Raw genomic sequence first — 15,000 nt, 5'->3', positions numbered from 1 at the left:
AAGAACAGGGTAACAGAGTATCAGAGAAACAGATGGACTACAGTCTGTAACTGTAGAGCTACAGAGACCAGCTATACAGTAAGTGGAGCTGATAAATGGACAATGAGAGTAGAAACTAAAAGTAACCCAACTAATCCCAAATAAAGAGTCTTGAATAGATAAACTACATAAACATAAACCGTGGCTCCCTGCATTGAGGAAGAGTTGAAACACATGATCAATGGAAAATAAGGACAACAATTCCAGCCTGAAAATGTTTCTGTAGACTGTCAAATCAATTATCGTTCAGACTACTCTAGAAAAAAACTGTCAGACTCAAATCTATCCTCAAATATTACACTCATACCATGAACCCCAGTCCTATTACTGTAATGATCATTTTCAGCAGGCCTTCCTATATTCCTGTTCTGCCCCTTCAGTAACGTGAGGCATACCTGTAGTTGATGTTGCGACGAGAACTAATGTCCCAGCTCTGGATGGCATCCCACATTTTGTCCATGACCCATACTCTTTCAGGGTCCTCTATGGTCCACGCCTCGGGCCCGTCAAACATGATATGGGACAGAACGCCGCAGGCATTATATGACACCTCGATACCGTCCGCCTTGCTGTCCAACAAGTTACTAAACACGGCAGAGATGGGGAATTGAGACAAAAGAGAATCTTTAGGACAAATAATATTAAACGGAAGGAAACGACAGGGTCCTGACATTTTCAACTAAATTCAACTTGTCATTACATCATAACAGTAATGGTTTGGAGACTGTGGCTCTGTCTAAAAGACAGGAGGCTGAGCTGGAGGTGGCGGAGATGAAGATGCTGAGATTTTCGTTGGGAGTGACAAGGATGGACAAGATTAGAAATGAGCAGATCAGAGGGACGGTGAAGGTGGAGCAGTTTGGAGATAAAGCCAGAGAGGCCAGGTTGAGATGGTTTGGACATGTGTTGAGGAGGAATAGTGGATATATTGGGCAAAGAATGTTGGAGATGGAGCTGCCGGGTAGAAGGAGAAGAGGTAGACCTCAGAGAAGGTTTATGGATGTAGTGAAGGTGGACATGGAGATGGTTGGTGTGAAAGTAGAGGAGGCAGTGGATGGGGCAAGATGGAGGCAGATGATCCGCTGTGGCGACCCCTAAAGGGAGCAGCCGAAAGAAGAAGAAAATTACATCATAACAGTAAATGGAATGGAAACGTACCTGAAAACGGAGATGAACTGGCTGGTGAGCAACTGAGGTCTGAGCGCTTTCACCTCCGCCACATTACCCAGCAGTCCCAGCATGTTGCGATGCAGCTCCTGTTTGTCTGGAAACTCCTGTGTAGTAAATCACACAGAGCAGCCCATGAATTGGACAACCAGCCGAGACACAAGTCTGCATTCAAACGTAATAACAGTCAGAACAAAACCTTGTCTCTGAATACGAAATTGAAAATGTCAGTATCATCAAAATATCTACATCTCCCTTTACACATCCCTGCAGTTTGACTACGTTCACATTACAAGCCTCATCACCCAATGCTTAGTTGATGCTCAGATCTCATTTTTTGTCCTTGACGGTTCACAGACGGTGACACAGACTTTCCATTGTGCACCGACAGCTTGGATAACCTCCATAGCAAAGCACTGGCCAACAGAATGAGACAACATGGAGCAGCTGCACATCAGCCTAAGGTCACCATACCCAAGCGCTGGCTAGTGGCTATTAAGCCAGTGGTGGACTGTAACTAAGTAAATGTCAGTTACTGTACTCAAGTACTTTTTTTTCCATGCATCTCTACTTTACGCAACTTTTTCCTTTCACTCCACTACATTTCAGAGTCTAATATCCGACTTTTTCCTCCTACATTTTGAGAAATCTGTCGTTCCTTTTGGTTTCTGTGTGTATAAAAACGTAACATGTCAAAACGAAAGAAGCGCAAAGCCAGAGCACCAATCAGGGCCCAGCGGTCACTTTGTTTAGAGCTGGTTTTGACCTGTTGGTCAGACCGACCCAGTGCAGCACGCGGTTCAACGTCAGCGCAGCAGCGTAAAACTTTGGGAGAGTCTGTTCAACATAAATGATGAACTAACCTAACTTTGTGTAAATAGAGCACAATATAGAAATATGTCCACATATGCAGTCGAGACTGACGCGGCTTTTTTCTGAATTTCTACAAACACCATTTCATTTTATAGTAAATGAGTTTGGGCTGGTTTATGTTTATGAACAGACGCCTACAGATCAACATAGTAAAGGAGCTCATCTGTGATCCTGAGTTTAAAGCCAGTTTTTATTCAACTTAAACTTGGAACTAAGTTGTAAATAAATCTGAAACTGAAACTTTGCTTGTGTGTAAAAAGTGATTTCAGAGCCACTCGGTTCTCCCTGATGGAAACTGTTTACCTTCAGTGTTTTGTGCTTCTGATCATTTTAATAGACGTCAGCGTCACTAATTAATGACGTTCTATTAAAAGACTGGTTTACCAAGAGAGACGCTGGAGGACTTTCACCTGAAATGAGTTCATGAAGCCAGTCTGGTTATAAAAATGATAACAGGACATCAGAGCCAGAATTACTCTTTTAGTACTTTTACTTTATACTTAAGTACATTTGAAGGTAAATACTTTAGTACTTTTACTCAAGTGGAGGTCTAAAGGGAGGAACTTCTACTTTTACTGGAGGAATATTTTACCTTGGGGGTCTCGACTTTAACTCAAGTACATGATTTGCCCACCACTGTATAAAGGCCCCTAGCATTACTCTGTGGAGTTGGGAAACTGCATTCACTGGAGTGATGGACCTCCATCCAATATCTTTGGGATGAGTTGAAGTTATCCAGAACTGACCATCCATCCATTGCTTATCTGGGTCTGGGTCGTGGGGGCAGCAACCTAAGCAAAGAGGCCCAGGCCTCCCTCTCCCCCACCACCTCCTCCAGCTCCTCAGGAGGGATACTGAGGCATTCCCAAGACAGTCGAGAGATATAATCCCTCCAACGTGTCCTGGGTCTTCCCCGGGGTCTCCTCCCTGTCGGACATGTCTGGAACACCTCCCTAGGGAGGCGTCCAGAGGCCATCCTTACCAGATGCCCGAACCACCTCTCCTTGGACCACCACCTTACCGTAGTGGAGAGGTTTGCATGCCTACATGATCCTAGGAGCTATGTTGGTAGGGTCTTCCCAAACAGGTCCAAGGTGATGGGCCAGACAAAGCGTGATCCAAAAACCTCCAATGATGAAAAAGACCAGGACCCAGTTTCCTTCACCCGGATTAGAGTTACCAGGGCCTCACCCTGGAGCCAGGCCTGGGGGAGGGCCTCCTTGGTGAGTGCCTGGTGGCTGGGCCTTTACCCATGGGTCCCGGCCAGGCTCAGCCCGAAAGAGCTACATGGGACCACTCTCCTATGGACCCACCACCCGTGGGAGAGGCGCTTATGGGGGTCCGGTGCAATGTGGATCGGGTGGCGGCTGAAGGTGTTCCGATCCTCGGCTACTGAAACCAGAACTGACCATCCAACATCAATACCTGACCTCACTAATGCTCGTCTTGCGGCAAGATGCCACCATCTGTGTAATCCATTTCACCAACAGTCTAACTTTTGGACATCTGATTTGGTTGCATCTGTGTCTTACCTGCAGGCACTCTAGGAACAGATCCATGCCACTGCAGTTGAGGAACATCTCGCAGTTATCCGGCGTCTCGTCTGTGATGTTCCACAGAGCGCTCCACGAGAACTCCATCACCTGATCACACTGAGAGGGCAAACAGAAACCGCACCATCAGTCAGGCCAGCTTGTAACAATAACAGATACAGAAAAACAACACCAGCATCTAAACTCAACAAAGAAAAGGTGAAATTTGAAACCGGCTTAATGACCCTAGGTTAGGTGACAGTGGTGTGGTTAGCTCATGATGACCCATGAACCCAGCTTTGTAGCACAGCCTCAAAGTAACGGTTTCAAAAACGGCTTATGACATTTTACGCAACTTCCCTCTTAATAATAATCCAAATGTAGTTGATCAGCAAAGACATGTTTGGTGTCCGAAGTTTGCTTCTTTTGTTTTAGACTGGAGTTATGAGGCTAATGAGGCTAACAAGTAATAGATGCTTACACCTCCCTCATTAGCATAATGCAATTTTTTTTTTTTTTTTAATTTTTTTTTTTAAAGAAAAAAAAAAAAGATAATAATAATAAATCATAATAATGATAATTAAGTAAGTAAATAAATAAATAGAAAAATAAATAAATAAATAAAAAGAAAGAAAAACAAATAAAATAAGTAAATAAACAGACAACTAAATAAAAATAAATAGATAAATAAGTAAGTAAATAAATTAAAAAAAAAGGGAGGGGAAAAAAAACAATTATACAGATATACATACATATACATATTCACATATACATATACATATATACACCCAGACATAATTCTACTATTTGCTGCTACATACATACACATGTTTACATATCTATACATATGCCTCTATACATATACACCCACCCACCACACACAATTCTACTGTTTGCAGCAATGTGTATATGTGTGTATATGCGTTCACGTGTCATGTGTCATGGAATGTGCTCAGCAATGAGGGCAAGAAGCCGCAACCATGCCCCCGTGGTCCAGAGACAGATAGGGAAGGACCCGGGGGACCCGGACCATCCACAGCCCATTAGGAACTCAGGAGACCTGAGGCCACATGCTCCGACAGCCACCGCGTGCACGCCCCAGAGGACGAAGAATGGAGGCCCCAGACAGAGCGTCCACAGACAAAGGGCAAGTGACCGGAGAGCCAGAGGCAATGAGCAGCCCACCCCCCCGGCAGGCCAACATCCCCAGCATGAGCCGAGCATGCGGCCCCCGAGGCTCCAGGCGCCCGAGACCGGCCGACCCCCGGCAGGACCCCCCCCCCATGCCAGAGAGGCCCAAACCACCCTCAGGACACAACCGCCAAGGGAGCAGGGCAGGGACCACGCCAAGATGTCCAGCCATGCACCCAGGGACCCACAGGACACCCATACCCCGGGGGGGGGGGCGGAGTCGGCAAGCAGCGGGGAGCGGTGGGGAGGGGTAACTCCTGCCCACCACCATGTACCACAGATGTCCAGGCTCAGCAAGTCATAGACCCAGGCCCAGCTGTCCACACACACATGTTCACATGCACCCATACACACCCACACTCGCACACACCAGTCACCCACTCATGCATACACACGGAACATACATGGACTCACAGTATCGGCGGGCGGACACCAGCACGGGTCAGCGGTAACCCAGGGAGGCAGCCATCCCGGCCCCGAATGACCGGCCGGTCCCCCCACCAGGCAGGGTGCACCAAACCGGGGTGTGAGAGGACCCGCCCACCCCCCCCCCACACACTCAATATGTGTGTGAAATGAAAAGAATGTGTGTGAGCTACAGTGCAATTAAAATTGGAGGGACAGAGGCAATGTAGTACTGAATAACAGCACACTGCCACACTGCCCCCCAAGGCCCTCAATGTCTAATGTGTAAATAAAATTGAGGGGCAGGTAGCAGTGAGCAGATAAGTGAGGTCACATCAGCAGCGCCACCCACCATCCACTGAGTGACACCTGCCCCCCAAAGCCCTGTGTGTACTGTACTGTGTCATGAAATGTGTCATTGTAAGGGGGGAAAAAAGGGGAGGAGTGGGACATCACAGCGAGCAGAGCCAGGTAGGTGGCCCTACTCACTGTAGCATGGGCCCCCCTCCCCCAGAACCCCCATGTGTAGTGTAATGTTTGACTGAGTGGGAGGAGGGGAAGGGTCAGGATAAGAAAGACCGAGAGGCAGAGAACTACCCCTCGGAGGAAGAGAGCCAGCTGGCGCTAGCTCACTAGGCACCCCGGTTTCCTACACCCGGCCGCGGCGCAGGGAAGGCCGGCCCTGGGCCCGAAGCGGCCACGCCCCCAGGACACCACCGCGCTCCAGGCCGGCGCCCGCCCACACAGCTGACACAGCACAAAACATACACACCCACACGCACACAAGAGACAACAATTATCACACATACACATACTCACGATTACAATACACATACTCACAATGACAATACACATACTCACAATTACAATACACATACTCACGATTACAATACACATACTCACAATGACAATACACATACTCACAATGACAATACACATACTCACGATTACAATACACATACTCACGATTACAATACACATACTCACAATGACAATACACATACTCACAATTACAATACACATACTCACAATTACAATACACATACTCACAATTACAATACAAACACATACAAACACACACACATACATACCAACACAAACACACTCACCCGCACAAACTTCACACACACCCATATACACGCAAACACAGTGGTCCTGGGTCCAGAACGAACCGGACCTATGTGGTTGTCCCCCTACTTGAGTGCCCCACCCCTCCTCCCGGGAGGCATCCAGAATCCTGGAATGCCAGACAGACACCCCGGCGCGCCCCAGACCCCCCACCACCTGGCGGTGCGCCCAGGGGGGCACAGACCCCTCCAGCGCAGGGAGGAGCCCAAACGGGGGACGGGCGACCCCAGGCGCCAAGGCCCTAGACCCCGCACCCCGGCCCACACAGAGGAGGCCAGCCCCCCGGACGGGGCCAGCACCCACCCCCACGGGTCCCCAGGTCCCCACCCCAAGACCGTGAGCGCACACATCCAGGCCCCCCACCATCAACAACAGGGCCCGCACACAGAAACCGCAGAGCGGCAGCCCCCATCTCCAGTCTAAGAGCCATCAGACACCCAAATGGATTTGGTTTGGATTTTTAGTCATTTTAAAAGTATTTAGACATATCTGTGTCCAGAAGTTTTCATCCGGGATGATGGAAAGATCTCTCTCCCATTTTGTAATTGGAAGGGATATTGAATCATTAATTTTTAATAATAATTTGTATATTTTTGATAACAGTTTAGGGGTATAGAGGTTTAGAAAGTCTGTTATCCACACAGGGATTTCTAGATTTAGATTACTTAGATTAAATCTTGCCTGTATGATGGACCTCAATTGGTGATATTCCAGAAATTTGCTACTGCTAATTTCATATTTTAAAATAAGATCTTCAAATGAAATAAAGGTCCCATCATGAATAACATGTTCTAAATTATTTATTCCTTTTTCTTGCCATTCTGAAAAATTCAGTACTGTCTTTTTCCGACATATATCGGGATTGTTCCAAATGGGTGTTAATTTACAAGGGATTAGTGAAGACTTAGCCATCTTTAAGAATTCCCACCAGGCTATCAGGGTGGTGCTTATTGTAAGGCTTTTAAAGCAATTGTAATGTTTAATGCTGGAGCTAATGAGAGGTAAGTCAGATATTTTCAATTTCCCACAGAGTGTTTGTTCCAGATCCAGCCATGGACTGTCTGAGCGGTTTGATTTCATCCACCTTGAAACATACTGTAGTCTATTGGCTAAAAAATAGTGATAAAAATTTGGTAGTTCTAGACCACCGCTGCATTTTAGCTTTTGTAAAGTCTTCAAGCTTATTCTAGATGTTTTACTTTTCCATAAAAATTTAGAATATATTGAGTCTAGCGACTTAAACCAAGCAATAGAAGGTTTATTAGGGATCATTAAGAACAGATAATTTACTTTAGGCAGAATCATCATTTTTATTGTGGCAACTCTCCCCATGAGAGATATAGGTAGAGAGTTCCAACGTGTGAGATCGTCCTCTATTGTTTTTAGTAGAGGAATATGGTTCAGTCGTACCAGATCTAACAGCCTGGGAGAGAAATGTATACCTAGATATCTAATGTTGCCCGACTGTAGTGATGTAGGTATGATGTTCTGAAATTTACAATTCAGAGGCAAAACTGTTGATTTACTCCAATTAATGGAGTAATCTGATACAGATGAGAACTTATCTATAAGTGTGATTGTCTTTAGAAGAGCGGTTTGTGAGTTCCCGAGGAAAAGTAATACATCATCAGCATAAAGGCTTATTTTATGGTCTGTATTTTCTGTTTGGATTCCTTTGATGTTTACATTCTGTCGGATTTTTGCTGCTAGTGGCTCAATGAAGATGATAAACATTGAGGGAGAGAGTGGGCAACCTTGTCTAGTTCCCCTCTGCAGACTGAAGCTTTGTGAAATAAGATCATTTGTCCTAACCCGTGCATTTGGAGAGCTGTATAATGTTTCGATCCAGTTTATAAAGGATGGGCCAAATCCAAATTTATGTAGAACTGCTAACAGAAATTTCCAATTTCCACTGTCGAATGCTTTCTCTGCATCTAAAGAGACTACTATTTTTTCTAATTTGTTAATGGAACAGTAGTCTATTATATTTATTAGTCGGCGTGTGTTATCGGCCGAGTGCCGGCCCTTGATAAAACCTGTTTGGTCCGAATGTATAATATATGGAGTGATTTTTTCTAATCTTCTTGCGAGAACTTTGCAAATAATTTTAAGGTCTACATTAATAAGAGAGATTGGGCGATAGCTAGATGGAAGTGTTGGGTCTTTGCCTGGTTTAAGAAGCAGGCTAATGTTGCCCGAGTTCATGTTTGGAGAGATTGTGTGGTTATTCTTGATTTGAGTCACCATCCTGAAAAAAGTAGGTTCTAACACAGGCCAGAATTCTTTATAGAACTCTGCTGGGAAACCGTCTGGGCCTGGGGCTTTATTATTTGGAAGGTGCTGTATTGCCTTATAGAATTCAGATGATGAAAACGGTGAATCAAGAGTTGTAATCTGATCCTCAATTAATTTAGGAAGATTTATATCATTAAGAAATTCTTCAATTTCAGCATCAGATGGATTAATCTGTGATGAGTATAAGGCTTCATAAAAGTCTTTAAAGGAGTTATTTATTTGTTGTGGGTCATGAGTAATATTACCGACCGAGTCTTTAATAGAGTGAATAGCTGTTTTTTCTTTATTCAGTTTTAACTGATTGGCCAGGAATTTTCCAGATTTATTTCCATGTTCAAAGTTTTCCAGACGCAACCTCTGCAACATAAATTGTGTCTTCTTATCAAGTATTTCATTTAATTCCAATTTAAGTTTCCTCAGGCTGTTAATTATATTTTCTTGTGGTGATGCAGCATAGGCATTTTCTAAAGATTTAATTTTCTGCTCCAATTCTAATATAAGTGTTTTTTCTTTATTTTTCTTATGTGCGCAGTAAGAAATTATTTTACCCCGCATTACTGCCTTTCCTGCTTCCCATAGAACACATGGCGATATTTCCGGCAGATTATTTTGTTCTAAGTATATAGCCCACTCTCGTTTAAAATAATTAATGAAATCTTGTTCTTTAAGTAATGATGTATTAAATCTCCAGTTCCTAGTTGGTGGTGTAACTCGTTTCTGTGTCAGAGACATAGATACAGGTGCGTGATCACTAATAGTGATAGGATGTATCTGAGTGTCTGTGATTTCCGTCATCATGGAGCTACTGACTAAAAAGTAATCCAGGCGGGAGTGGGAGTGATGTACTTGTGAGAAAAGACTATAATCTCTCAGAGTGGGGTGATGTGAGCGCCAAGCATCGCAAAGACCAAAATCCTTCATGTATTGTTTAAGAATGTCTGCAGACTGCCAGTTTCTTTGACTCACTGCTGTACTGAGCCTGTCAATCTCTGCATTAAGTACCAGGTTGAAGTCCCCTCCTATTACAAGTGTGGTGTCAGAGTGATCAGCAAGTGAGGTGAAGAAGGTATGAAAGAAGGAGGGATCATCAACATTTGGTCCATATATACTGGCAATACATAAATCTATATTCTGAATAGATAGATTAAGTATTATAAATCTGCCTTCGGGGTCTGACATCGTGTTTCTAATAGAGAAGTTTATCCTTTTGTTAATTAATATAGCTCCACCTCTTTGTTTAGAGTTGTAACAGGCTGAGTACATATGAGGAAACTGTGAAGAGGAGAGTGTGTGTGCAGATGTTCTGGACACATGTGTCTCCTGTAGAAACACAATGTCAGCCTGTAAGTCGTTTAACCGGTTAATAATTTTCACCTTCTTCTGAAATTAATCGAGAAAGTGTTGCATGCTCACTGAAGATGTGTGTGTGTGTGGATGTGTATGTGAGTGTACACTGCATGTTGTGTGTCCTGTATAGCATTGTGTGTGTTGTGTAGCAAACATGTAGAGTCATTTTTGTTTGAAAGACAACAGTATGTCATAGTGTTAACAACCACATAAGCAGGCCCATTTGAGACTGCTTAATAACTCAACATGGTTTAATCAAAGTACATTTAGGATAGTCTGTCCACTCTATGGCCATCTCGGCAACTTCCAGTGGCAGTTATTTCCACTCAGAGAAGACCAGACTCCTGTCTTTTTTAATGGAGTGACCCATAAGCCCAACTCTAAAACTAAAATCCACTTTAACGTGTAAAAAACATTTGAAATCACCGTTAAAATCTGACAAAATCTGTATAAACGCTTTGCACATTTTGGCTCCACAAAGAATGGGAGCTTTTCCCACTCGTAGCTTTACCAGCAAGCTGACTAGCTCATCCTTCTGAAGGGCGGGACTTTCATCGGAAACAGACGTTGTGCTGAGCGTTAGCAGCTTTCCAATTCGTTTTCCAAGTGAACTCTGTTCTGCGTTACTTTGTCTTTGGTGTAAGGCATTTCACTTATGCAGACAGTTTGCACAATGTTAACTGATGGAGCATAAATGTTGGCCCAATCTCATTTCACCCTTCGCCCCTACCACTTAGCCCTTAGGCCTGTTTTGCACGTTCTCTTTTAAGGGTAGGGTGTCCCAATTTTTGTTGAGATAGAGGGGTAGGGTGAAGCGTTAGGCCTACATGGCCCTCCAAAATGAGGTCTTTCAGAGACTCCAAAGGCACATGATACCCAAAATGTAACTAAAGTCCAGCAGTGAGGAGCTGAACTTTACACTCCTCTGCTGTCACGGCAGACGGGCAGGTTCGCCTACAGAGCGGCACTAGTAGCTGTTAACGAAGTATTATATATATATATATATATATATATATATATATATAAAATTTGAGGGTCCCATTTCATAGGGCACGATTTCAACCACTACATCTTGTAACTCAGTTAAGGGGTAGGGGTAAAAATGGGGCTGGACCTTTGATCGACTACATCTGGGTTAAAGGGGAGTAATGTGTAGATCTGGTGTAACAGACTTTCCTTAACAGCGTTCAACACAGTTCAACACATATCAAGCGCTGCAGAACTGGTATCACAACATTACCAGCACATGATACTATCTGAGTGGCAACGAGTAAACAGATCACTTCACTACAGTAAACGTACTTCAGCCAAGACCGGATTGTTACGGCATTGCTGAAGTTACAGTGATAGCAACCGGTTTCTGGTAGTACTCACCAATCTGTCCTGTAGCTTCTTCTTTATTAAATTCAGCATGGTCTATAGAAAAACATGAGAAGCCAGGAAGAGAACGTTATGTGGGAGAAGTGACACTTAAGGCTGAAACATGTCATCTACAAACAAATGACTGTAATTACAATATTGTTGTTTGACAAAAGGAAGAAGCTCAGCTCCCAGACTGGCAAAATTATTAAAAATTATTAAAAAATCTGGCTAAAAGGATCAATAAAGTATTGCCCAGCACACTTAACTAACAGATCGAGCTCAACTAACAGATCATCACTTCGGTTCATACAACAGTTAGTTCTGCCAACGCGAGCTGATTGGTTGACGGGCGTTCTAGCTGTGCTGTTATTTCACCTTAACATCACGGGTTTTTCACAAAAACTATCACTCTGCTGAGACGCCGTTGCTAAGCAACGACTTTGACAGCTGTAGGAGAGGCTCAAACCATTTAAACGTTTTTACTTCTTACTTTGCCACAAACAGAAAACGGACACTGTTAAGATCACATCTGACCGACAGCCGATTTGGTCCGACTCTGAAGACGAGACGACACTAAATTCCCAAACTGTCGTCACCACTGAGCAGCTTTTCAGTCGGCAGCTGTGACAGAAGATCAGCTGAACAACCTGGAATCAGCCAGAAATGAACCCAACACCATTCGCCAGACGCGTCTGATCTTCAGAGTCGGACCAAATCAGACTGAGCTGTAAAACTGACCCAATAGAAACAGAAAAGCTCAGTGGTGACGGCGGTTTGGGAATTTAGTGTAAGGAGCTGGAGAACGAACTGCCAGCTGAGCAGCGAGTGGGCGGAGCTCGTTACTCTGACGTAGCAACAAGCTGCTCGTTAAGGAGCTATAATTAGGAGGAAGGAGCTGAACATTAAAACATATTAAACACCGCGTTCACGGCCAGTTTATTCATTTCTGACTGTATTTATTTAACTGCTGTATTAAAGCAGTAGAAGGCTCCAGGTCGTGCGTTATCGCTTCACTTTGAGATTTTTCAAGCAGCTCAGTGCACACAGACATGGGGCAAAATGAGTTTCTCCCTTTGTACAATTTGCTGAAGGGGTAACAATAGAGACGAAATCTGTTTAAGTATTGCTTATTACACATTTACCTTAACAAATCCCATCTTTCCAACAGCCTCTTTGTGGTCGTTGTCGACCTGGCAGACGAGGGCATTGCAGAGGTGCACAGCGATGCGCTGGATGGACTCATCTTGCCGGGCTGGCTCCAGAATCTTCAGCAGCAGCAGATTAACCCGATGGTACTGAAACTCCAGCTCCTCAGGAATACTGAAGTTACACAGAGTGAGACAGCAATTCCTCTGGACCTAGAGCGAGGAAGGTAATATAAGGACAACTTCAGGCTCACTGGAAGGAATTCTTGTGTTAAAAGGCCTGAATCACAGACTAATGAATTTTCTTTGTTTGGTTTTTTTTTTTTTTTTTATTTGTCATGGCTCTTATGTCACAATCTTTAAAACGTTTACATATTTCAGTGAGCACTGAATTACTGACGAATTACAACGGCTAAATATATAAGAGCACAATACGGTGGAATATGGAATATGGTCCATTTGAATCAAATTCCAGTCTAGGAAAAAAGACAGAGACAGCTGAAGGTATGTTTGCATAAGTCTAATGCCTCTGCTATGCATGTTGCTCACCGTGACCTCCTGGTACTGTTCCATGCCATTGAGCACAACCTCTATGACCTGCCGGCGCAGCCGCACGCTCTGATCGTTACGGTACTCCGTGTTGGTCAGGTAGAAAAGAGCAGCACTGCCCGTCACTTGGATACTCTTATCATACTTATGACATTTCAACGCTGCTATTACCAACTGAAAGAGTGGGTGGGGGTTGAGAGAGAGAAAAAAACAGTACTATGTTTATACACAGTGAAATGATGAGTGGCCATTTAACCAACCAATTTAAAATGATACTGCATGATTATTTTGTACCTGTGTAACAAAAATATGTGGGGGACTTCTAGGTGTTTTCTTTCTCCCATAACACTGGTGTACATGTTATTTACAATATGAAACCATTAAAAATGTGCAGTGTTATAAACCATTTACTGGGTATTGTGGGCAAACCCCTTAGATGGCCATGCTATAGTAGTTAGTACTGCAGGCTGTAAATATTAACTAGCTACCAGCACCAGAACAGCTGAAGCTGAAGAACTTTCTGATACACCCATCACCTATACACCGTGTTGATTCCAGGCCTGTGACTGTATACCTGTAGTGCTCGGAGTAGCTGGTTGCAATGTTGTATCCTCGCAATGTCAAACAGCTGGTTGATGGCTCTGTGTGCCAGTTCAGGACGGTACTCAGTGTAAGCTTCTATTGCATTCAGCACTTGGTCTTCATTCTTAGAGCCCGTCACCTGCACGCAAGGCAACATGCAACACTGTATGAAAAAACCAATGCACAAAGACTTTCCACTGAACTTACATGCATAAACACCGTCCAACAAACCCCCAAATGCATAAACACCGTCCAACAAACCCCCAAATGCATAAACACCGTCCAACAAACCCCCAAATGCATAAACACCGTACAACAAACCCACAAATGCATAAACACCGTCCAACAAATGCCCAAATACAAACACCGTCCAACAAACCCCCAAATACAAACACCGTCCAACAAACCCCCAAATACAAACACCGTCCAACAAACCCCCAAATACAAACACCGTCCAACAAACGCCCAAATGCATAAACACCGTCCAACAAACCCCCAAATGCATAAACACCGTCCAACAAACCCCCAAATGCATAAACACTGTGTAATAACCCCCCATATGCATAAACACTGTGTAATAACCCCCCATATGCATAAACACTGTGTAATAAACCCCCATATGCATAAACACTGTGTAATAACCCCCCATATGCATAAACACTTTGTAATAACCCCCCATATGCATAAACACTGTGTAATAACCCCCCATATGCATAAACACTGTGTAATAACCCCCCATATGCATAAACACTGTGTAATAACCCCCCATATGCATAAACACTGTGTAATAACCCCCCATATGCATAAACACTGTGGAATAACCCCCCATATGCATAAACACTGTGGAATAACCCCCCATATGCATAAACACTGTGGAATAACCCCCCATATGCATAAACACTGTGTAATAACCCCCCATATGCATAAACACTGTGTAATAACCCCCCATATGCATAAACACTGTGTAATAACCCCCCATATGCATAAACACTGTGTAATAACCCCCCATATGCATAAACACTGTGTAATAACCCCCCATATGCATAAACACTGTGTAATAACCCCCCATATGCATAAACACTGTGTAATAACCCCCCATATGCATAAACACTGTGTAATAACCCCCCATATGCATAAACACTGTGTAATAACCCCCCATATGCATAAACACTGTGTAATAACCCCCCATATGCATAAACACTGTGTAATAACCCCCCATATGCATAAACACTGTGTAATAACCCCCCATATGCATAAACACTGTGTAATAACCCCCCATATGCATAAACACTGTGTAATAACCCCCCATATGCATAAACACTGTGTAATAACCCCCCATATGCATAAACACTGTGGAATAACCCCCCATATGCATAAACACTGTG

The 15,000-nt window shown here is 43.8% G+C and overlaps 1 protein-coding gene across 3 annotated transcripts in view; it reads right to left on the bottom strand.

Moving 5' to 3' along the window:
* zer1 (zyg-11 related, cell cycle regulator) overlaps positions 1-15,000 on the bottom strand; it is a 40,215-nt gene that overhangs the window by 8,912 nt on the left and 16,303 nt on the right. For all 3 annotated transcript variants that reach the window (XM_037545713.1, XM_037545714.1, XM_037545715.1), the window contains exons 8-14: positions 13,608-13,754; positions 13,034-13,207; positions 12,482-12,697; positions 11,352-11,393; positions 3,612-3,731; positions 1,198-1,313; positions 435-623 (exon numbers count right to left, since the gene is read on the bottom strand). In XM_037545713.1, coding sequence (XP_037401610.1) covers positions 435-623; positions 1,198-1,313; positions 3,612-3,731; positions 11,352-11,393; positions 12,482-12,697; positions 13,034-13,207; positions 13,608-13,754 — 1,004 coding nt within the window. The remainder of the gene's footprint in view (positions 1-434; positions 624-1,197; positions 1,314-3,611; positions 3,732-11,351; positions 11,394-12,481; positions 12,698-13,033; positions 13,208-13,607; positions 13,755-15,000) is intronic.

This window comes from Pygocentrus nattereri, chromosome 16 (assembly GCF_015220715.1).
Source record: "Pygocentrus nattereri isolate fPygNat1 chromosome 16, fPygNat1.pri, whole genome shotgun sequence".
NCBI classification, from domain to species: Eukaryota; Metazoa; Chordata; class Actinopteri; order Characiformes; family Serrasalmidae; genus Pygocentrus; species Pygocentrus nattereri.
This window is presented reverse-complemented; position numbering and strand designations above follow the sequence as displayed.